The following is a 23349-nucleotide window of genomic DNA, read 5'->3' on the forward strand; positions in this document are numbered from 1 at the left end:
TCAATGTAGAGAAGTCCTTGCTAGTGCTCAGTCATTCAAAAGGTAGGCTCTGGGTATAAATGAGGTTACACTTCACAGCCATGAAGTATTGGACAATCTTACAGAAATTCTGACTAGAGTCTTCTGGTGGGTGTGCTGCAGCCCTACATATTTTACTGACCAAATGGGAAAGAGAGAGATGGACAGAGTACCCTAACCCTTGGCCCTAGCTGCTCTCCCTGGCTGGCAGTTGCTGGCGTGTTCAAGTTTTACAGAGCCAAAAATGTTTTGCTACATGTAGTGTTAAACCAAGAACTTCATAAGGAATCGTAATTCTCAGTTGTGTGGAGACAGTGACAGCATTAGAGTAGGCTTACATAGATGGGCTCACAACTGGCTCTGTAATCTATAATGCTTTTTATCATTGCTGACCCACAAAGGGATGAAAAATGCAATTATTTAAAACATGATTGCAGTGGCAAATGGGAAAAAGGTCATTGTAGGCTTATTGTTAGACAATCCTGGTGATTGTCCTAGGATAAAGCTGCATTCTTGTTTCTCTGGAGATAGACAAGCATCATTTTGAAGGCTCTGAGCTTGAGTTTGCTGAGCTGGAGATAAGTATTTTTTTCTTTTAATCTTAAATGAGTTTCTTTCCATGAAGCTCTGTCAGCTTCTAGAGTGAACAGTCCTATGAGTCGGATTGTATGAACTGCTCAGTCTTGCTCCAGTTTTCCCAAGTGTTGGTTTTCTTTGACTTCTCGTCCTTCTGTACCTACTATATTTTCCACTGAGAATTACGTGGTGGTTTACATTACATATATGGAGAGTGTAAGCAAACATTTTGCTTTTTTCTCTTTCAGATTTGAAACCTTACAAGTATGCGGGCTACCCTATGCTGATAAAAACTATTACCATTGAAACATCAGATGACCTTTTGTTTTCCAAAGAATCTCCTCTGTTGCCTGCTGCTACAGAACTTGCTTTCCATACTGTCAATTGTTCAGCATTAAATGCAGAAGAACTGAGAAGAGAAAATGGGATTGAGGTAAATGCAAAGAAATGTACTGAAATGAATTTTAAATGAATTTTTTTTAGTCTAACTTTTCCGCAGCTAAAAATCTTAGGTACTCAGTGCCTAGGACATCAGATACAATTGAGAATCACTTTTGGTCTTCTTGAGACACCCGTCCATTGTTACTGTGTCTTTTCTGGATGCAGTAGGAGAAGCCTCTTGCAGAGTAAACTCCTTTTTGGACCCAGGCTTGTCTGTTGAACTGTGCATAAGCAAACTGCATATGATGTTTCTCTACTTCTGCACAAAACTCCATAGAGAGCTCCTGCATTCTGTGTATGTGAAGGAACAGATAGATGTGAACAAGTCCTTTGAGCAGAAGGGCTTTTCATTGCCCATAGTAAAATCATAGAATCATTTTGGTTTGAAAAGACCCTTTAAGATCATTGAGTCCAACTGCTAGATTAGCACTGCCAAGTCCACCACTAAACCATGTCCTTCAGCACTTCATCCACTGGTCTTTCCAATACTTTCAGGGATGGCGACTCAACCACTTCCCTAGGTGGCCTGTTGCAAAGCTTAACAACCCTGTTGAAGAAATTTTTTCCTAATATGCAATCTAAACTTCCCTGACACAACTTGAGTCTCTTCCCTCTCGTCCTATCACATCTTACTTTGGGAAAAGAGAAAAACCTCCTTTCAGGCAGTTGTGGAGAGTGATAAGTTCTCCCCTCAGCCTCCTTTTCTCCAGGCTCAACAGCCCCAGTTCCCTCAGCTACTCCTTTATCAGATTTACGCTCTAGACCCTTCACAGGCTTCGTTGCTTTTCTTTGGACATGCTCCAGCACCTCCCTGTCTTTTTCGTAGTGAGGGGCCCAAAACTGAACACAGTATTGAAAGTGCAGCCTTGCCAGTGCTGAGTACAGGGTGACAATTGCTTCCCTGCTTCTGCTGGCCACGTTATTTCTGATACGAGCGAGGATGGTGTTGGCCTTCTTGGCCAACTGGGCACACTGCCAGATCGTATTGAACAGATAGTTAACGAACACCCCCAGGTCCTTTTCTACCAGGCAGCTTTCCAGCCATGCTTCCCCGAGCCTGTAGTGTTGCATGGGGTGGTTCTGACCCAAGTGCTGGACCTGACACTTGACCTTGTTTAATGTCATACAGTTGGTGTCAGCTCATCTATACAGCCTGTTCAAATGCCCCTGTAGAACCTTACTACCCTCAAGCAGGTCAAAACTCCCTCCCAACTTGGTGTCATCTGCAAACTCACTGACCTATTCACTCATGTGTGAAAATGTTGTCAACTCAGAAGCACTAAAGGCTGGTACCAGCACTTGGAAGGAATTTTGCCCCTACAAACCATTTGAGCAAACAAGATTTTTGTCAGTCGTTTCCCTTCAGCCATTAAAAATGGGTTTACCTGCTAACCTTTAACTTCTACCAGCCTTTATCAGTTGTTGTTGTGACTGAACTTATGTATCTTCCAATCCTCACAGGTATTGCAAGAAGCATTTAATCGTTGTGTAGCAGTCTTGACTCGGTCTAGTAAACCAGATGATATGTCTGTACAGGTAAGTTGCAGCAACTTCATCTAATTGTATTAGCTTCTCAGAAGACAATATAAGTTATGTATCTAATATGATAAATAAATATATCTAAATGTGTATATATAATATAAAATACTGATGTAATATAATCCATATTAAAAAACAGTATTGTAAACATGCGTTTCCCTCCACTTGGACCAATGAAATATTGCTTTTTGTAGGTGTGTGGATATATTAGTAAGTGTTACAGTGTAGCAGCACAGTTTGAGGATTGCAGAGAGAAGATTACAGAAATGCCTAATGTCATTAAGGACCTCTGTAGACTGCTGTATTATGGCAAGGTAAGAGCTCCTTTCCTTTGTCTAAATGGTTATCTAACTGCTAAATGTTTAGGGGAATGTTGTGCTTTTAAGGGAAATAAGACAACTCAAGAGACTGATTAAATCCTTCTGTAAGATCTCAGCTAATCATTATGGGGTTCAGAACTCTACTGCCTTGTTCTCACCACTTGTATTTCAATCCATTTAGCGGACTTAAAATACAACAACTGCCTTTAAACTGACATGTCTAGCTGATGGGTTTACTGTACTAAATTAGCAGATAGAAGTACTAGCAGATAGAGGTACTTAAGCAGATAAACTCCTAAATTGGCATAAACTCTGGGAACAGCCTTCAAGAAGTCATACTCACAATTCTGTAAAACTAGACTGTAGTAGTTAACTGTAGGTGCCTGTATGTTCTTTAGCCCCTGCAGAACATGTGTATTGCCATAAAAAGCTTGCCTGGGAAGATTTTTCCACCAGTTCATCAATGCTTCTTTATAATCATATGAAGTAACTGTTCAAGTACTCTTCCTTTGAAGGATGCTTATCAATTACCTGTGTTTTTTGACTACCAGACACTTGACTTCAGCTGCAGATGATGTTCTTTCTACTTCTATTTTCATTTCTGTTCTGTTTAGTGCTCTATAGTTAGCAAGTTTTGACTCTAAGTCTTTGTTTAGTAAGGAAGCCAGTTGGCTCTCTCTGGTCACAAGTACTAAGGCAAACTTTTTTCCTCTCTCAGAACATACCACGAGTAGCTGCTTTGGGAGTAGAGTGTGTTAGCTCCTTTGCCTTGGATTACTGGCTACAAACGCACTTGTTCCAAGCTGGAGTGCTCTGGTACTTACTGGGCTACCTCTTCAACTATGACTATACGCTAGAAGAGAGCGGTATTCAGAAAAGTGAAGATTCGAATCACCAGGTAATATTAACAAAGTGCATGCTTTTAGATGCCAATGGTTGTTGCTTGCCATTTCTTATTAACAAAACAAATGTATTCAAGTAGTTGTTAGAATCACTGAATTACATGAAGAGTAATGTTAATAGAATAGTTTTGGAAGGAGATTTTTGTGTAGTAGTTTAAATACTGTTGCTTGGGTTTTGATTTTGGGGGGTGTGTGTTAAAGCAGCCAACACCAGTATTTTCTAATAGACTTAATGCGAGAGATTGTTATCTGCAGTGAACAGTGAAGTTTTTGCTATCAGAAGACTCTTTTTTGTCTTGAAGCTCAGCTGAAGGGGTTATGTAGTGATACTATGAATTTATCTGAAATGTGTACTTTAGGACGGTATCGTTGCTTTGCCCCACAGCTATAAATGGCTTCACAGTTCCGTGTCCTTAAATAGTGACCCTCTAAGTATGGCATTTTTTTCCTTAGCTGCTGGATGAGCTTTGAATGCTCTATTCTAGTTAGTAACTCTTATATCACTGTCAAAAAAAGGCTTATTATGCTGATATTTGACTGTGCTAGCAGGAACCGTTGTCTGGTCAGAAGCTATTAGGCTAAATAGCTCCTGTAGCTTTCAGCTCATCTTGGTAACACAGTTTTTCCCACTTATCGGTACTCATGTCTAACTGCATTTATTAATCCCACAACACAGTGATGATATTGTGCTGTTCTGCAGCACCTAGTGTTTTATTAGACATCAATGCATAATTAGTGATGCAGATAAACAGAGGATACCAATTTTGTTCATTCTAGTGCAGAAGTGTTGGACAACTTTCTGGCTATTCTGATGTTTCTTCAGTAAACTCTAAGGTATCTATAACTGTCTTTGTATTTTTCAGGAGGTAGCAAATAGCCTTGCTAAGCTCAGTCTCCTGGCCCTGAGTCGCCTTGGAGGGTATCTCTCTGAAGAACAAGCTACACCTGAAAACCCAACAATCAGGAAAAGCTTGGCTGGAATGCTGACACCCTATATTGCAAGGAAACTCGCTGTGGTCAGTCCTACTGAGGTAAGCAACTGTTGGCCAAGGCTTTTGCTAAGGATTTATGGAAGGAGTACCTGGTCACTTCTAAAACACTGAACTCCCTTAAACAAGACTGATACAGAAAAGAGCAGTGCAACTTGGAGTAAGTGCAAGGAAAAGAAAGTGTTCTAGCTTCAAACACTACGGGCAGGAACCCTTCCCTATAGAATAATGTTTGCAAAACAAATATGGGACCAAAGAAGTTGAGTTTAATGTTGAAGGCTTAGGTATATAATGATGATGGAGTGCAAAGGCTAAACTTCTCTCTTTAAAAGTGATTCCAAGGAGAAGTCATCTAAAAAACATACTCCAGGTAGTTTTACTCGCTGTCAAAAGTAGGAGAGTCTGAAGTAAGTGTGGCTAGAAGCAGAAAAAATAAAGTATAGATTGTACTGTACCAAATAACTTACACATAGAGTTTTTCCAGTATGTGAGAAACTTGATGCTTTAAATTTGCTTATGAAAGTAGTCTAGCTGTTAATGAGATTGGATTAATTAATATCATGAAGCGCTGATTGCTGTGCATAATGATTAAAACATGTTATAAATACGTTATATCATGTAAATTCCTTATTTTTTAGACTCTAAAGATGCTTAACAGTAACACAGAGAACCCCTACTTGATCTGGAATAATGGGACAAGAGCTGAATTACTTGAGTTTTTGGAATCTCAACAAGAAAGCATGATTAAAAGGGTAAGATACTTTTAACTGTAAATCCCACTACTATTTATTTAAACTTTTGGGTTTTTAGTACATCCACTTGTCATGCAGTGGAATAATTAATAGAAGTATCCATTGTTTTCTACTCCTATGTCACTTTCTTTGCTCCAGCTTCATTCAGTGAATTCAATAAAGTGAAAAGAAAACATTTACATTCAGTAAAAAGAAGACTAAAATCCCCGAGAGTTTATTTCTTGTAATATTTCAGTCTGTCTTGAGCTTCTGATTTCTGCTAAAGCGTTAAGCTTTCTGTTCCAGTATTGTCAATTTCATTATCAGGTTATAGCTTTGCAGTTTCTAGAAGATTGTTTTCTGTCTGAGATTGTGCTGCTTATCTCTGCTTAAAGGGTGATTGTGACAAGAGCTATGGATCTGACTTTGTCTTCAGTGACCATGCAAAGGAACTTATTGTGGGAGAGATTTTTGTTAGAGTCTACAATGAGGTCCCTACCTTCCAACTAGAGGTGAGATGTAGCTAAATCCTTCTGGTTGAAACTATTATTTGGAATGTTACTTCTTTTTCTTTATCTGTCAGTGCAAACAGAATGGAGTAAATACAAAATCTTCTATAAAGTTCTTTCAGTATATTCAGCAAGTTATGGGATATCTTTATGGGGACATCTTCTTGGGGACAGAATAAATTCCAGGGGGTAGTGATTCTGTCTAATGGCTTTGACCATCTATATATATATGGACAAACATGCACCTTGAGTGCTGTTAAGGTGGTGGCAGCTTTCTAAGGGTGTATTTAGATATAAATAGGGTTAATGTATTCCAGATGTTATAGTGATCATAGTATGAAAGTCTTCCCTGTCTGGAGGAAAGGGATATGTGAAAGGTAGGAAAAGTTATTTGGATACACTTTATTCTAGTGTGGATACTGTTGCATCACATAGCTAAAAGTGCTCATCTCTAATTTCAAGCTTCCTAAAGCGTTTGCTGCAAGCCTCTTGGATTATGTAGGATCACAAGCACAGTACCTTCATACACTAATGGCAATAACACAGACTGGGAAAGTGGAGTCCAATCAACATGGAGATCGGTTACGAAGAGTTGAGATGGCCCTGGAGGCTCTGAGAAACGTGATAAAACACAACCCAGGTAGGCTTAAAACTGAACTTGCCTGATAGGTTTTCTTATGGACAACCTTAAAAAGTGCAGACCTCTCTAGTCCTCGTCTTCCTGTGAGAAGGAAGCCTGTTTTGCTGGCTAACAGCCCAGGCACTGTTGATAAGCCATATAGGCTTATTTGGATTTTTTTTCCCTGGAGAACATTATCAGTAGATGTATTATAGTTTTGTGTGAAATCCAAGCCTTGTCTGTTCTCTTCTCTTCTCTCAAATTAGAATTTTAACTCTAATTCAAGCCTGCTATTGCCAGGAAGGCTTTAAACTCTTGGATGAAACTTTCTGTAATCCTTCAAAGAATCTTCAGCTGACTTTTAACCTTCTTGCATCAAGAACCTCCTTGAGCCGAGTACTGCATGCTAGTGAACACCTGAAAACATGCCAGGGCCTTACTACAGCAGGAAGAGAAGGTGCTCTTGAGAATGGGCAGGTTATACCAGCAGAGATTCATGTACAGACTGGAAAAGCCCAAGACACGCAATTAGGACATTTTCCTGCTGTATTAAATGTTCTAAAAGCAATTCATGTTACTGTCATGACTTCTAATAATAGCTGGTTATGTTGTTCTCGGACTGGCTTATCTGTATTTGGCAATTGTAACCCTGAAGGCAGCTGTTACTGCTGCAGATAGCAGCCCTGCTCTGAGCTGGGAAAATCAGAAGGGGCAAGTGTATTTGAAGAGAAGTGAATGCTTTGGCTAAAGTGAAGACAGTAACTTATTTGGTCTCTTGCAGGTTCTGAGTGTGAATGCATAGGCCATTTTAAGTTGATATTCTCCCTTCTGCGTGTTCATGGAGCTGGACAGGTGCAGCAGTTGGCCCTGGAGGTAAAAAAAACAAAAAACCAAAGAAAAGCCCCCCAAACTCCCTCGTCTGGGTGCTCTTACATAATCAGCATACACAAACCTAATTGTGTAACAGAGTATTACTTTAAAAGTATTAAGATTCGGATTCCAAGGCATCACTTCCTCCTTGGAGGAACAAGTGATAGCTTCTTGCCTGTGTCATTCCTCCTCTCTTCCTTGAGGTAACAAGACAATTTGATGACAGGGATAAACATTGTAAGTATCAGCTGTATTGGTCAGTGAGGTGATGGACTTCATCATACACTGCCTTTTCTGGACAATGTCTGAAGAACTGGAATATAATCAAGTGTTGTTTCTGATCTTTTACAGGTAGTGAACATAGTAACAAGTAACCAAGAATGTGTTAACAACATTGCTGAGGCTATGGTTCTTGCCAATTTACTGGCACTCCTGCATTCCTTGCCTTCAAGTATGTACTATGTAGTACTTCGTCTAAGGGTTTCTAACTCAGAAACTAATTACAGTGCAGCTGGCCGAGCTTACTAATGAGTTTTAGGTTAAAATAGCATTTCAGTGGGGGTGTTTTAAACACATGTTCTATGTACCCTGTTCTCTTAAATGCACAAGCTGAAACATAGGAGTTGCAGTTCAAACACCAAATACCTGCATAGTGTTTTATTGACTAATTCTTTGGGGAATTTAGGTAGTAAACATCTAATTAATAAGTTATGCTGTACTAGAATGTATGATGGATTTGACATCCCGTAACTAACTGAATTTAACCAGAAATCATTAAGCTTACCATTGTGTATGTACCTCTAACTTTTCATAGCTTAATTGCACTTTTTAATGCAGCAGCTTTCTGTTAAGATCAGTTTAGTTAATCTTTGATTAGTTAGTAGTCTATTGAAGTTCTTCATACTTTTTATTTTGACAGGTCGACAGCTTGTCCTTGAAACCTTGTATGCTTTGACATCTAGCACAAAAATAATTAAAGAGGCCATGGCAAAAGGTACAGAACTACATTGAAAGCAAATATTTCTGTAACACTGGACTTGAAGTAAATACAGTGACCAAATCTTACTCTTCCCTTTAGAACAATTGTGTGGAACTTGTGAACTTGCTGTGCTTGTGACCAGAAAAAAAGTCTGAATATTTTCCTATTTCTTTGTACAGGTGCTTTAATCTACTTACTAGATATGTTTTGCAACTCAACTCATCCACAGGTCCGAGCCCAAACAGCAGAGCTCTTTGCCAAAATGACTGCAGATAAGCTAGTGGGTCCAAAGGTAAGAATCTTAACAGTTCTTCTTGGAACCCTTATTTTAATACTACCACCCTCTCTCTAACAATGGAACTAAAAATACCCTCTTCTGTCACAGGAATGTTCATGTGAAGGGCAATCTGGCTTTTTCAAAATGGGTTAATGTTTTATCTGTGAGCAGAGTTCTAGAAGCAGTTGGATTTATCGTAACTACTATGAGCAATTTGGTTTCCATTTGTAATTACTTTAACATTATTAGCTAGATTTCAGACCTGTCATTAGCAATCACCACTCAAAATGATAGCACTATTCTCTTATGTGGTGGTGAGTGCTAGCAGTTGGCATTCGAGCACTATAAATAATTGGACATCCTGGAGTTTTATATTTTTCTGTCAGTTAGTTTGACTTATGGGATGCTAAATGTCAATTCTCTTCATCCTCTTCTAGGTTAGAATTACACTAATGAAATTTTTACCTGGAGTCTTCATGGATGCCATGAGGGATAACCCTGAAGCTGCTGTTCATATCTTTGAGGGAACTCATGAAAATCCTGAGTTAATTTGGAATGACAGCTCCAGGGAAAGAGTATCAACAACAGTTCGAGAAATGATGCTTGAGTATGTGGAGACCTACTAAGTATTTCCTTAACTGAGACGCTTTTAGCAGCAGTGAACCAGAGTTGCTATAGAAGAACTGTCAGACAGAACTCTGCCTGTAAAAAGTAGAATTCTTGCAAGCCAAACTTCAGTGAAAAAGAACTTGTTCACTGTTTGTATATTGTGCATGTAACTCAGTGATGCATGTGCAGTTTGTGCACAGTCAGGTATTTGCTCACTGCTGTAAGGTTAGGGAGGAGGGTTACAATGGAGAGAAAATGGGGTTTAGAAACCGGAACTACTTCACAGTGATGGAGGGAGACTGAGGTGTCAAGTAGGAAAGACAACTGCTTCTTTACTGCTTGTTAAAACTTACTTTCTTTTTAAAGGCACTTTAAACTTCAGAGGGACAACCCTGATGCTAACTGGAAGGTAAGAGTATAATGTTTCTGTGTTGGTGCATCCAGGGAGACTGTAAGCCACCTGATAATGTAGACATGTAACTCTGCCAGGCTTTCCTCTTGGAAGTACCAACAGGAATCCATTGTTGTGCTAACACAACTGGTTTAATGCTGAATTTATGCTTTTGTTACTACTTGTACTTTGCAGTCAGACGCTTTATTTGCAGTTGCTTTGCCTGTAATGATAATGGTCTGAATTCTCTGATAGTTTAGATCATTCTAAAACTCACAGAAAGTCAGCAACAAAGGGCGGCACTGGTTTGCTGGAAAAAGTTCTGTCAATTATTACATAGCTGTGGTGAACTTACGCTTGGTGAATGTTCGGGAACATTAGTAAGGCCCTAATGTCTCCATAATGATTGTCCTGAGCCATTCTGTTGCATCATGTCAATCAGTGAGAAGTTTTAGTCTGTAGTATTTCCCAATATCTGTGAAAGGCCAGATAGGACTTCCTCTCAGCACTGGCCTAGTTCAACTTTAAAAGAACTTCTAAAACACGTGCAGGATGGCTATTTTCATGCGGGGGAAACTGGAGACTTGCCTAGGCTCATGGTGAGAAACCCTCCCCTAAAGCATGTGAGAAAGAGAGAGAAGGGGTGTTTTATTAGACTTGTTGCTGATGCTTTCCTTAAACTGGTGTTTACCACTAGTATAGCTGTAGACTCAGTAACTTGTGTTCTTTTTGAAAGAAAACCCTGCTGTAGTAGTACTGCCTGCACTGCTCATTCTACTCTCACTTCTTACCTCGTGTTTATTCAAGATGAAGCATTTGTTGGTCTTGCACAGCTCCGTCTTGAAAAATACAATTCGTTCTGTGACCCTTACCACTTACAGCCATGTTAGGTTGCAGCTCTCACAAATACCCCTGCCAGTAACTCCTCCTACTTTACAATTCAACAGCTGCCTGAAGACTTCGCTGTGGTGTATGGTGAGGCAGAAGGTGAACTTTCAGTAGGGGGAGTCTTCTTAAGGATTTTTATTGCCCAGCCGGCCTGGGTTTTGCGGAAACCAAGAGAATTTCTCATTGCACTGTTGGAAAAGTTTACTGAACTACTGGAGAAAAATAACCCCCATGTAAGATGACTTTCTTATTCTGCTTTTTGAATTTATCGGTCTCACGCTAAGCCTTAAAGTCTGTTAGTATCTGATTAACTTCAGTTCTCACACTTTCTTCTCAATATGAATGCCTTTTCGGGTTTTTTTTTGTCTTTTCTGTAAAAGCATGTAGATACATTTAGGCAACTTCTGAACACGAGTCAGTGCTTTCAAAGTCCCTGAAGCCACAGAACTAGCTTCAGTAAGTCTTAGAGACTTATTTTGTGGTAGTGGTGAGGCATAATAAATGAAATGTCTTTAATTATTCCATGACCGACCAACCTAAGAAAATGGTACTTGTTCTACACTGCCTAAAATCTTTCAGGTCTTGACACTTCTGGTGTAAATTATGTGAATAATTAGTGTTATGCAGTAGAACTAATGTGTTACAATTTGAGTGAGAACAATGTTCAAGCTGGTAACTTGATGATAGTACTAAAAACTGATTTTTAAACAGTGTTCAGACAGTTTCTGGGTTGGACTTGCAGGGACGCAACTAACTTGCACATTGAATAAAACAGACACCTTCATTACAAAGATGTGATAGGAGCTTGTAGAGGCTTGCAGAATACAGCAAGTGTGGCGAGGACCTCTGCACAGACTGCAGAACCCGTTAAAGCATTCAGACAGACAGCCTAAACATCTGCACTATCACGCTTCCACCAAGCAAGTTAGCACTTGTGCTGCTGGTCATGCAGAGGCTGCAGCCAGACACTGGCTTTTTTAGGTACTGGATACAGAGCTTAGACATCTGAGAGATCTGTGTTCATAAAACTGGTGAATGTCTGCCACTGTTGGAGCTGATCATGTTGTTCTAAACTCCTTATATTAATAATTTCAAAGCAAAGTGGTGTGATAAAAGCATTAAAGGAAAAAAAAAAATCTATAATGCAGAGCCAGTGAGAAATGCTACTATTTTTGTGATACGTAAAGCTTTACTGAGTTATATTTCCTGTTGGTTTTTGGTTTTCTGCAGGGGGAGACTTTAGAAACCATTACCACAGCAACTGTGTGCCTGTTCAGTGCCCAGCCTCAGCTAGCTGATCAAGTTCCTCCGCTTGGTCATCTTCACAAGATAATCCAAGCTATGAATCACAAGAACAATGCCATTCCTAAAAGTGCCATTCGTGTCGTGCACATATTGTCTGACAATGAGGTACTGAACCATTTAAATGTTCAAGGGGAGAAAAAAGCATAACTGGAGTTATTGTTTAGTAATGGTCCTAGAAGGATGTTACTGTGAATAAAATACTATGTCCCACATGAGCAGGGACTTAGAACTAAATAATGGGAAACTGATAAAGACACTGAGGAATTTGTGGTCTTGGCTGACCATATCTGCCATAACTGTCAAGCTTAGCATAAAACAAAGCGCTCTGGATGTTTCTGTTTCTCTGTAGCTTTGTGTTCGAGCGATGGCATCGCTAGAGACCATTAGCCCTCTCATGAATGGAATGAAAAAGAGATCGGATATAATTGGTGTAGCCTGTGAAGCACTTAATCGAATGTTTCAGAAGGAACAAAATGACTTAGTAGCCCAAGTAAGTAGTGTGTTCTCAGTCTGTAAAACCGTAATCTTTTATATTTGGCTTTTTAATCTGCTTGTAAGAGCAGAGGTACAATTCAACTGCAATATCCAGGAGGCTTTCTAGAAGCCATCTAATGAATGTGCTTATTGAATTGGAGAAGTCAGTCCTTTATCCAAAATGCAGATCTGTTCAAGGATGCTACCTGAGCATTGAAGCTTAATGCACAGGATGGTGTTGGCTTGTGTCAGCTGAGAAAGCATAGTGTAGCTGCAAACTGATTCAGCCGTGTTTGCGACTAGATAGAACAGAACTGCTGGACAGTATTGTTACTTGTACATATTTATACACCTCAAAAAAAAAAGACTAGCTAAGCAGACTTGGTAATAGCTGTTGGTAATTTTGGTTCAGACTAATGCTAGTAATGTAAAACATCTGTATGGAACTTCCTAGCCAATGTTAAGACAATTCATTTGGGTATGTTGGCAGGCTTTGAAAGCAGATTTGGTCCCTTACCTTCTAAAGCTGCTTGAAGGTATTGGTCTTGAGAACCTGGAAAGTCCATCGGCAACAAAAGCTCAGATTGTTAAAACTCTGAAATCCATGTCTCGCAGCCTGCAGTATGGCGAACAGGTGAGTGCTGACTAGTCCTTAACTAAGCTTTATAAAGTAGGAAGGTCAAACTCTGAACATTCTTTGTTTAATCTCGTAGCTGTCATGTATATTCTTCCACCTCAGTTGTTAGTATTGTGTATCTACAAAATCATTATGGGTTGGAATGTCTCTCATCTTTCTCATGGAGACGTCACTGGTTCAATGCATGTGAAGAGCACTAATAAAGACAAGTCCCAAGTGTGGAAATGTTCTATAAGCTCGTAGGCTTCTACTGACGGCTCTTCAGAACTTCTCCTAGAAATGTAAATGCTTTTTTGTTTCCTGGATATAAACTGCTACAGACAATGGCATTGACATTCTGGATGCATATGCCAGCTGATAAAATTTGTCCCAGTAGCTGTGCTAGTTCTTGGTGCTTTTCTCTTAAGTTTGCGTTGAAAGCTTTCTCAAAGGGAAGGAAACTAGGAATAGGTCTTTCTTCTAAGATGGTTTTATCTTGCTATAGTCCAGGAAAAGTCCTGTTCTACCTTAGATGCATAGCAAGTGGCTGCTTGCAGGATTGCTTTTCCTTTTTGCCTAACTCCATTCATGAGGAGGAGTGAAGGAGAAAGTCAAGCTGATAAATGACTTCTCTTTATGAGACTTTGCATTGTGTTCAGCTGCACAATTCAAAGGGCAAAGCAAATTGCTACAGTCTCGTTGGAAATGCGCGATTCTGTATTGCAGGCTAAACTCCTGCCATGCTGTTTGGTGATTCCTTCAAAATGGTTTGGTTCTAGAAAATTAATTTCTTCCCTTAGAACTCTACAGATGTCGCTTGCTCACTGTGTTAATCTCTCCAAATCCTGCAGGTCAATGAAATTCTGTCCCGTTCTTCTGTGTGGAGTGCCTTCAAGGATCAGAAACATGACTTGTTCATTTCTGAGACTCAAACAGCAGGATACCTCACAGGTTAGCAACCCTTTCCTATTTGTCCTTAATTGTGCTGAACTGTTATTTGTCAGGCTTGACTCTGGAGATAGTGTTTACCGTCAGGATCTAGTGCTATCAAGCAGCCTGAGTGTTCAAGGATGTAAAATTTCATGTAGTCTTTAAACACTCATCAAAAGCTGAACTTATTTGCAGTTGAGAATTATTTCTCTGCATGGTCTTTGCTGTACCTACTTCTAAAATATCAGAGCAGTGGAATCTGGACACTGGCAAGTCTTGCATGTTCCTTGCAGTGATAAAGCAGACATGTAATCAGAACTAATGAATGGCAGTCACTTTCCAGGCTTTCTGAGGATTAGCCTACTTTAGTGCTAGAGCAAACAGTTTTCCAAGGTTGGGGGAAGGAGTAAACTTCCTTCAAAATCACTTAGACTTTGTCTGTATTGTCGTATGATTTATGGTGCTTTAGCATCAGGTATGTAGTGGTAGTATTGGAACAGCTGGAATTTTAACAGCATGGAGCGTGAGTCGATGTTCCAGCTGGGCTCAGTGCACGGGTAGGGCTCTTCTCTGGTGAAGATGACTTTCTTTTAACAGCTTGGAGCGTGAGACCATGTTCCAGCTGGACTTGGTGCACAGGCAGGGCCCTTCCGTGGCAGGAATGACCTTCATGCCTATACTTCGAGCTTGTGGTATATACTTGAATGTACCTGTGGTGCACCTTGGGTGAGTCCCTTACGGGTGTCACTAAGGTGAAAGTGGCATCCCATGGTACCACTGCAGTCCCACTAACAAAGCAGAAGAGTGTCATAGCTGCGTGTGCGCGCCATGTGCACATCAAGGATAGCTACTGATGTGAGCTTCCTTGCTGGTAATGGCATAATGCGGACATAATTCTAGAACAGTCACATCACAGCAAATTAAATTCCGGTTCTTTGTTCACTCATGTGCAGCGCTTGATAGACACATCTTTAATGACTACCCTCTGCTGTATCACAGGCCAAAACTTTGCTATCAGAGATTACTTGCTATGCCCCCTCCCTGGAAGTGTTCAAGGCCAGGTTGGATGGGGCCTTGAGAAAGCTGATGTGGGAGGTGTCCCTGTCCATGGCATGGGGTTGGATCTGAATGATCTTCAAGGCCCTTTCCAAAGCATTCTCTGATTCTGTGATCTGAAAATATTCTATGTGATGACATTGTAGCAACCTTTGTCTATAAAGCAACACACAAGGTAAACTTCTGAATGTTCAGTTGTCATCAGCTGAACAACCATTTGGTCTAGACTCCGGGTAAGGCTTGAAAGACTTTTTACAAGTCAGTGTGAAGACTTGCATGTGCCACATGGAAATTCCTCATCTAACCCTGTATAGGAATCCTGGTAAAGCTTTTGAGCGTAACTGAATTAATGAGGTGTAAATCAGATGGCCACACAGATAGAAAAGTGTTTCTTGCAAGATACTAGTGTGTATTGTGAGAAAATGAAGAAAGAGCCTTGCAAGGCATGAATTAGACATTCTGCAAGCAGGTGTTTAATATTTTGAGTAGGTATATTGCAAAACATGATGTGTTTTTCCACACAGAAAAGACTCTGCTTTAGCTCTGAACAGTTTTCTGTTTATTGCACGATTTAATACCACTTTGACTAAGAACAGTGAACGCTTGATTCAGCTGGTATTGAATTTCCTTGATATTTCATAAATAATATAAATTAGAAACACAAAGTAAATGCTGGCTTGTTGCTGGCTAAGAACGAAAACTGTGTCAGGCATGGTGAGACTGGGGGCAGTATAATTACCCAACTGTCTGTGCCGCATTTAAATTGCCTAATGTTGAAGTGCTTGCCAAGGTAGACTAAAGATGCTGTATAAATGCGAAGTATAGATGGAAACCAAACTACAAGCTTTATTTTTTAACCTTGCCTTATTTTGTATTCTGCCTTATGTCTTGCTTCAAATTGCTTTGCTGTTTGCACTTCCCTTGAAACTTCCCTTGCTTATTTCTCTTCCCTCAGGTGTCTCTTCTCCTTCCCTTCTAACTGGCAGCAGTCCCCTTCACCTGAGAAGTGGGCTTTAGATCTGCTCTGCCAGGCAGCTTGCTAACTTCTGTGTAGCTCTCTAAAGCAGGTAGATACCGTCTTGCCAAATGCATGCTGCACTTGCTGCATTCCAAGTAACATGCACGTCATCCGACTGTAACAAATGTGTGGTCCCAAACTGCCAAACACCGATAAACTTGCCTCCTTCAGGCACACAGGAGCGGAAAGCTAACAACTGCAGTGGCTGACACTTGCCAGTACCGCAGACACACTAAACTTCTGAAGTATGTTAGGAACGCTCCATAACGGAGAAGTTTTAAGGGCAAGAGAACTGGTGGAATTTTTGCCCTCGGACATGTAAAAGTGGGTCTGGCTCTTGGCAGATGCCACCGTTGGGCTGGCAAGGAGATGTCACCTCGTGAAACCAGGCAGCTTTTTTTACCAAAGGCACTGCTTGCTTTGCTCTCCTGCTTGCAGTAGTGGCATAGGCCTGTTTGCGAGGGGACAAACTATGCTCTGATGTTCTGGCTGTAGTGTGAGAAGTGATGGTGGGAAACGAAGGGACAATAAAATTAGAAGCACTTAGGGAGGATGGTTTAAGGGGAGGAGAGTAAACGACCCAGCAGAACTTAACATGTTGAAGGTGAGCATTGTAGGCTGGAGGTCCGATACCAAGTTGATCACTGTATTGATGCAGGAACATGTTGTGAGTTGGCAGTTTTCTACAACCATTAATGTGATAAGAGCTGCTGTTGAAACACCTCATGCTGCAACAGGAGTTTTGATTGCATTTGTGAGAAGTTTCTGTGTGACGTAAACGCCAAGCTTTGAGAGGGGGGGCTTTGACTGCAGTGCAAAACTGACCACCCTTATAGCAGTTGACATAATTTATTAATGGAATGGAGGTCTCGGTCTCTGATACCAAGCTTGTGTATCCCATGAATTCTGTTACTTTTTCCAGCTGGAGGCACAGAGAGCTTCCTAGACGAGTATTGGGCAGTTCTGTTTGTCCATGGGGCAACCCACTGAGTTTCCTTGTAAATATGTGGCTGAGAGAGAGCCTTTTCAACACTGAAAGCATGGTGGCATGTGGGCCTGAATTCACTGCACTTCTGCAGCTGAGCAGAAGCAAAGGGAGGCTGCCCCCTCTTTACTGCCACTTCCATGATGGAAGGTGGGATGGATAATGCTGGTCGTTGGCGTATTTATAGAATAAACAATGCTGAGCAAGTCTGAGAACAGGTCTCCGCAAGCTGTTCCACTCAGTTGACTAAGATGCCTTAATTCCCAGTGTTCCTAGATTCCAAAGAATCCAAGTGCAAGTTCTGAGATGGCCTTGTTTAAGGGGTCTGGTTGACTTGGGTTTAGTGGTGGACTTAGCAGGGCTGGATCAATGGTTGGATGTCAGGATCTTAAAGGTCTTCTCCAACTGAAACCATTCTGTGACTCTTGTGATTTGAATGTTACCAGAAGGAATAGAGCTGTTCAGTTGCTCTTTAGAACCAAAACTAATTGCCAATATTCTGTTTCCTTCCCCAAAGGCCCTGGAGTTGCTGGTTACCTCACTGCAGGGACGACCTCATCCGTAATGCCCAGCGTTCCACCCCCGGTAGACAATGAAGTGGGAGATGTCAGCTAAGGACTGGAAATTCTTGTGGAAGATACAGAAAGGCAGACTGGCCAGTGATGAGGAAGAGCACTTTCCTCCCAACAGATTGAAGTGAACTTACTGCCTTTCCAAGCGTTTAATGACAGTGTTATTCTTTTTTCTATGACTGTTGGTTTTCTTTTTTTCTTTTTAGGAAGCAGTCAGTGACTCTAACTCTCACACTGTAACACAAGAAAGCACTCGGATCAGCTGAAATGGGTACACAAGGATTTTTTTTCTTGTTGTACATAAGCACATTTTGTTCCTTTATATTTGTTTACAAGACTGTGAATCAAACTTTCCTAGTTTTTATATTTTATGAATTAGCATGACTGGAGTTGAGCTACAGTCTAGAGGAATTGGGCTAAAATCACTCTGACCCCACCGCCCCCTCCCCCCAAAAAGGGCATCCGTTCTTTTTCCAGCCCGATGTGATCACTCCCATTGAACATGACTTGCCAAGGGTTTGTCCCTGCACCAGTTCACTGATGTCCTTAATCATTAACATTCTCTTCTCCCTGAGATCAAACAGCGTTACACGTCCGTCTGTATAACTGGCTTGACCAAATTGACAAAGCTTCAGCAAAAAAAAAAAAAACCTTAAAAGTTGACATGTTATGTAAGAAATTAGTGTAATTGTGAGATGTTCTATACATTATCCAGTATATAAAACCTTTCTATATTGAGTGTACATTATACAGATCATTCATATGTACATAAAATTTTAAAATAAAGGGAATTAAGAGCCTTGTTAATGAGATGAAAGTAGTTGTCTTGCGTAGCTGTTCTTTTGAAGGTGCGGTAAATGAGGGCAGGGACAGACTTTAATCCGAGTGGGGCCAAATAGGGTTCCTGGGCATTCTTGCTTGGAAAAAACACGTGCAGGGTTTTGACAAAACCGCTAAACTGCAGAGCTTTTGTCTTTGAAATGCACTTCAGCACTGACTTGCTGACATTCCTCAGAAGCATTTCTCTTGACTTCCTCCCAACAAACTAAGATGGATGGAAGTACAAACAGTAAGTATTGTTTTCTCAAAACAAGATTATAATCTTGGTTTTAGGTACATATGAGGGAAGAAACTTATTTGCAGAAAGCTTCCACTTCCAGGTACTCTTGAAACTGTACCTTCCGGACCGACTTCAGCGGCCTTTGCTGGAATAGTCTTCAGGGGAACACTCAGCTGAACTGGCTGCAGTCCCATCCTGAAGACCAAGTCAAACAGGACCTTTTCTTTTCACGCTCCAAGACTGTGCTCCAAGGGTGACTTTTTTGTTCATGCAAAAAATTAACACTTGTTGTATCCTTTAGTTATACTGGGTTGATCAACAATTGAGTTGAAAAGCAACTGTTCTACCTTTAGAACCAACGCTGTGGACAGCTGTGATCTGCCTAGTACCAACAAGTTCTCTTTTGAGTAACTGATGGCTTGTTAAAGGATTGTTAAAGAAGCAGAGCTGGGGAGCTCTGACCCTTGAGAACGTCACAAAGGTGTATGGGGTGTCAATGGCAGAGTTTGCTTTGGCAGCAGAGGTGGCCATGTACAGCCCTGTGCCACTCTGCTGCTTCTAGAAGGGAAGGTGCCACCCAGGCTTAGAAATATTGAAGGAAGGGTAGGAGGCTTGTGAGGAGGCACAAAAGGCAAGATACAAATGGCACCTATAAGGAAAAATGTGAGGAGATGCATTTGGAGAAACAAAGCAAAGGAGTTAAGAATCGAGGAGTAGCAGAAAAACCACCCTATGCTGCCCCCCAGGCTCCTTGTGCTGCCCCCAGACCTCACTGGAGGGGAGGTGGGAGAAAGACCAAGGGTAGCGTTAGTGAAAAGGAGGGCAGTTGAGAGCAGGAAGAGGGGAAGAGAGAGGGTTGGACTGAGGCTGAGCTTTGGAAAGGGAAAAGAAAGGCATTACCCTAAGTGTATGTCATTTAATTAATAATTAACAGTTTATTCCAGCTTGCAGTAAACTAAATGGGGTGAAACTGCTGAGTCAAACCAGACTTGCCTATAATACAAGGATAAAGAGGGCTCTAGTTCAGCAAATAAAAGCACTTTAGGCCTGTTAGAAAACAATTTTTATTTAGTGTTACAAAGAACCCAGACAAATTTGAGTATTTATGTGGCATTCTATAAATTTTTCAAAGCAAACCTCTGATTATTAAATAATAATAATTATTATTACAATAATTACAAGTAAAGAGTGAGAGAATGTAGAAGCTAGAATCAAGTCTTTGTATTCATCTAATTCTCCTTAAACAACTTTATTGTACTGAACAAAACCTCTTGTAACTCTTCCATCTGTTTGAGGTGGCTTTACGCTGACGTTAGATTTTTGCAGTCAGCTTCTTTGACTGATCCAGCAGTTCCCACCTTGCAATGGTTGAGAGATGAACTTCATCGGGCCCATCTGCCAGGCGCAAGGTCCGTATATAGGCAAACCTGTGTCGGAAGAGGAGAATGAGGGGTGCATTTACAGTCCTGCCAGGGCAGGAGGTCCAGGCACTATCTTTGCTGTAGCCGTTCTTCTAACGAGGGACTCTTTGAAAGGAGCAATCATAGAGGAGATAATGTAGTGAAATAAATCTTCCTGGCAGCACTGAGATGGGCGGGCAGGGAATTCTGAAGGCTTGCGTCGCCCCAGGGATAAGACTGAGCTTTAGGAACAGATCCTCCGCGTTGCTGATAAGAACTATTTCGGATCCAGTGCCAGCTGCTTTTTTTCTTGTAAGGGTAAAGCAATGTAATTGCATTGGAATCGAATGACACAAGCAATTGTTTTAAGTTCATGCAGCTTAAAGGCACACAGAGGTGAAACAGCACAGACTGTGTTACAAAATTATCTTGAGAGGAATGCGTAGAATCATTTGGTTGGAAATGAGATTGTCGAGTCCAACCATACCTGTCCACTACTAAACCACAGCCCTGAGCACCTCATCTACCCGTCTTATAAACACCTCCAGAGATGGTGACTCAACCACCTCCCTGGGCAGCCTCTTCCGGTGCCTGATAACCCTTTCGCTGAAGAAATTTTTCCTCATATCAAATCTGAACCTCCCCAGGACAATTTGAGGCCATCTCTCATCCGATCACCTGTCACACGGTAGAAGAGCCCAGCAAACACCTCGCTACGACATCCTTTTGGGTGGTTGTAGACAGCATAAGTGAATGCTTAGAATCAACAGATCCCTGTCCCTTACTCACATAGAAGCCAAAGGAAAATCCTGGGAAACTCCAGCTCCGCCACACACTTGGATTGCACAGTCAATCACTTTAAGCACAGCTCGTGGGACAACCACTTTGGTCATGGCGACCTGCAGTTTAGAACAGAACTCGTGTTATCAGCAATAGGTTTATAAGCAACTGAAAATATTTATCTTCTGCTGGAGATTGGCATCTCGCGGTACATTCCTTCCTCTTTGCACCAGAGAGCTCTCCTGTTCCTGTTCCCTGGGCAAGGTAAAAACTGCAGCTGCCCATGACAAACTCCTCATGATGGGACAAGTGAGAAACACTTGACCTTCATTTTTCAAATACCTTAACAGCGTGATCTCCAAGTTTTTAACTGAGAGAACTTACTAGTCTCATGACAATCAAAAGCGCTTCTTAAGGCCATCTATTCCCAACATGCAGTTATGCACTACAGTTAAAAGGGTAACTTTTAGCAATATGTTTTAGCTTCTCTTCCAACCAGTTGAATGCACACGTATTGCATCCCCGAGGCCCAGCTTAAGCCTGGCAAAGAAAAATTTACCTCTTTTCTTGCTTTTCTGTTGCCCAACATGTCGATCTTGCAGGCTGTTTTTAGTGTCAGCAGTCGAGCCTGTTCTATGCTAAGGCGGCATTCAGCGATCCAGTGGGCAACAACCTCCTGCCGAAACCAAAGCCAACACGCAGTTAGTCAGTAAATGCCTGCTAGTGTGCCTGGGTAATCCTGCCCTAGGGAAGGTGCCCCACTGCGTGTTCAGGCATTTAGAGACTCCTCTGCAAATTAAAGCGGGTTTGAGGCATGTAGTCTAATAGAAGGGGGGAAAAAAACCCAAAACACTTGACTGACAGAAATACTGAAGATGATAGAGCAGTTCTTTTTATGACAGGAAAGATGAAAAGCGGGAAAAACAACTGATTCTGGCACACACTCGCTTCCTGGTCCGACCCACTGCCTGCCAGCCATGTTCCTGAAGCCCTTCAAAGCCTGCTTTTTACTCCCTGCTTTCCTTTACTTGGTACTAGGACTCACAACCTCTCTTCCTGTGTAACATGTCCCAGTACACAAAAACTAGGGGTGGGAGAGGAGACGAATCAGTTCTGTTTTGCTGAACATGTTGGTGTCTTACACACCCAGGCAAACAGCTGCAGGGTGGTTCCCGCTGCATCTGTCCGTTCACGTCGATGGTAAGTTAGTAGTTCCCTTGATCCAAATGAAGTTATGGTCTTGGCAGACCTTCCCTGCTCCTTGTAGTAATTCCCCTCTGGAGACAACATATCACAGTAGGAAAAAAAAACATTCACGTGATGCTTGTCAGTGCAAGAGCCAGTTGGAGCCTAAGCCTCAGGCACACGCTCCTGCCTGGACTCATAGGTTGCTTTGAGTTGGAAGGGATCTTAAAGATAATCCAGTTCCAATCACCTGCGATGGGCAGGGACACCTCCCACCAGATCAGGTTGCTCAAAGCCACATCCAACCAGGCCTTGAACACTTCCAGTGATGGGGCTTTCATGACATCTCTGGGCAACCTGTGCCTCACAACCCTCACAGTAAAAAGAATTCTTCCTAACACCTAATCTAAACCTCCCCTCTTTCAGCATTAAAACCATTACATCCTCATCCTTTTCCTGCACTCCCTGATGAAGAGCCCCTTCCCAGCTTTCCTTTCACCCCCCTTTAAGTATTGCAAGGGTGCTCTAAGGTTTCCCTGGAGCTTTCTCTCCTCTTGGCTGAACAACCCCAGCTCCCTCAGCCTGTCCCTGCAGGGGAGGTGCTCCAGCCTTCTGATCATCTTCATGGCCTCCTCTGGACTCGTTCTGACAGATCCATGTCTCTCCTGTGTTGAGGATTCCAGAACTGACCACAGGACTTCAGGCGAGGTCTCACAAAAGCAGAGTAGAGGGGCAGAATCCCCTCCCTCACCCTGCTAGTCACATTTTGTCTGATGCAGCCCAGGACCCGGCTGACCTTCTGGGCTGCGAGTGCACATTGCAGGAGGCATCAGCAAATGTGCAGCGCTCACTTCAGCACAAAGTCTGGGGGCTCAGCTTAGTTCATGGCCAACAAAGACGGTTTGAGCCCAGAGGGAGTGTTCTGACACGCTTTTCTGCCAACAGGTCTTGTGGTGGAGCTAAGTGCCATGTGGCGGTGGCAACAGTCAGCCATTCACCCAACAGCCTCACCCTTCCTCGGCCATCCCGGAGTCGTGGAGAACCTACTCTGGCGCTGCAGCTGGCCCCAAGGTCTTGCATGTGGCTTCATCAAAAATCAGTTTTAACAAACTTATGAAAAACAGAGTGAACCTCATCCAATTTATTCATTCCAGGTTATGGTCATGAATGGAAGTTTGGCAATGACATGGCTGGAAAAACTGATGTGTAAGATGACTCCCTCTGGATCTGCATAAACAAAACAATTTTCTGTAACCTGTGCCAGACACTAATTCAGTTTCCTCTTTCCGTTGACTTTACTTGTTTTTCCA

The 23349-nt window shown here is 41.7% G+C and overlaps 2 protein-coding genes across 4 annotated transcripts in view; one reads left to right on the forward strand and one right to left on the reverse strand.

Annotated features, from left to right (window-relative positions):
* DNAJC13 (DnaJ heat shock protein family (Hsp40) member C13) overlaps nucleotides 1-18406 on the forward strand; it is a 57268-nt gene extending 38862 nt beyond the window's left edge. For 2 of the 3 annotated variants that reach the window (XM_054059235.1, XM_054059236.1), the window contains 20 exons: nucleotides 843-1027; nucleotides 2497-2571; nucleotides 2769-2888; nucleotides 3613-3792; nucleotides 4660-4827; nucleotides 5424-5537; nucleotides 5912-6028; nucleotides 6488-6665; nucleotides 7426-7517; nucleotides 7866-7965; nucleotides 8434-8508; nucleotides 8673-8785; nucleotides 9208-9377; nucleotides 9746-9788; nucleotides 10718-10891; nucleotides 11889-12068; nucleotides 12313-12453; nucleotides 12928-13071; nucleotides 13905-14004; nucleotides 17560-18406. In XM_054059235.1, coding sequence (XP_053915210.1) covers nucleotides 843-1027; nucleotides 2497-2571; nucleotides 2769-2888; nucleotides 3613-3792; nucleotides 4660-4827; nucleotides 5424-5537; nucleotides 5912-6028; nucleotides 6488-6665; nucleotides 7426-7517; nucleotides 7866-7965; nucleotides 8434-8508; nucleotides 8673-8785; nucleotides 9208-9377; nucleotides 9746-9788; nucleotides 10718-10891; nucleotides 11889-12068; nucleotides 12313-12453; nucleotides 12928-13071; nucleotides 13905-14004; nucleotides 17560-17657 — 2567 coding nt within the window. In that variant the 3' untranslated portion in view covers nucleotides 17658-18406. Of the gene's footprint in view, nucleotides 1-842; nucleotides 1028-2496; nucleotides 2572-2768; nucleotides 2889-3612; nucleotides 3793-4659; nucleotides 4828-5423; nucleotides 5538-5911; nucleotides 6029-6487; nucleotides 6666-7425; nucleotides 7518-7865; nucleotides 7966-8433; nucleotides 8509-8672; nucleotides 8786-9207; nucleotides 9378-9745; nucleotides 9789-10717; nucleotides 10892-11888; nucleotides 12069-12312; nucleotides 12454-12927; nucleotides 13072-13904; nucleotides 14005-15994; nucleotides 16107-17559 lie in introns of all 3 variants that reach the window. The other variant, XR_008448628.1, reaches the window with a different exon arrangement.
* Nucleotides 18407-19971: 1565 nt separating this feature from the next.
* ACAD11 (acyl-CoA dehydrogenase family member 11) overlaps nucleotides 19972-23349 on the reverse strand; it is a 31831-nt gene continuing 28453 nt past the window's right edge. Inside the window, exons 18-20 of the mRNA XM_009570422.2 lie at nucleotides 21414-21530; nucleotides 20864-20973; nucleotides 19972-20101 (exon numbers count right to left, since the gene is read on the reverse strand). Of these exons, the coding sequence (XP_009568717.2) occupies nucleotides 19987-20101; nucleotides 20864-20973; nucleotides 21414-21530 (342 nt within the window). The 3' untranslated portion in view covers nucleotides 19972-19986. The remainder of the gene's footprint in view (nucleotides 20102-20863; nucleotides 20974-21413; nucleotides 21531-23349) is intronic.

The sequence above is a fragment of the Cuculus canorus genome, chromosome 2, assembly GCF_017976375.1.
Source record: "Cuculus canorus isolate bCucCan1 chromosome 2, bCucCan1.pri, whole genome shotgun sequence".
In the NCBI taxonomy this organism is placed as follows: Eukaryota; Metazoa; Chordata; class Aves; order Cuculiformes; family Cuculidae; genus Cuculus; species Cuculus canorus.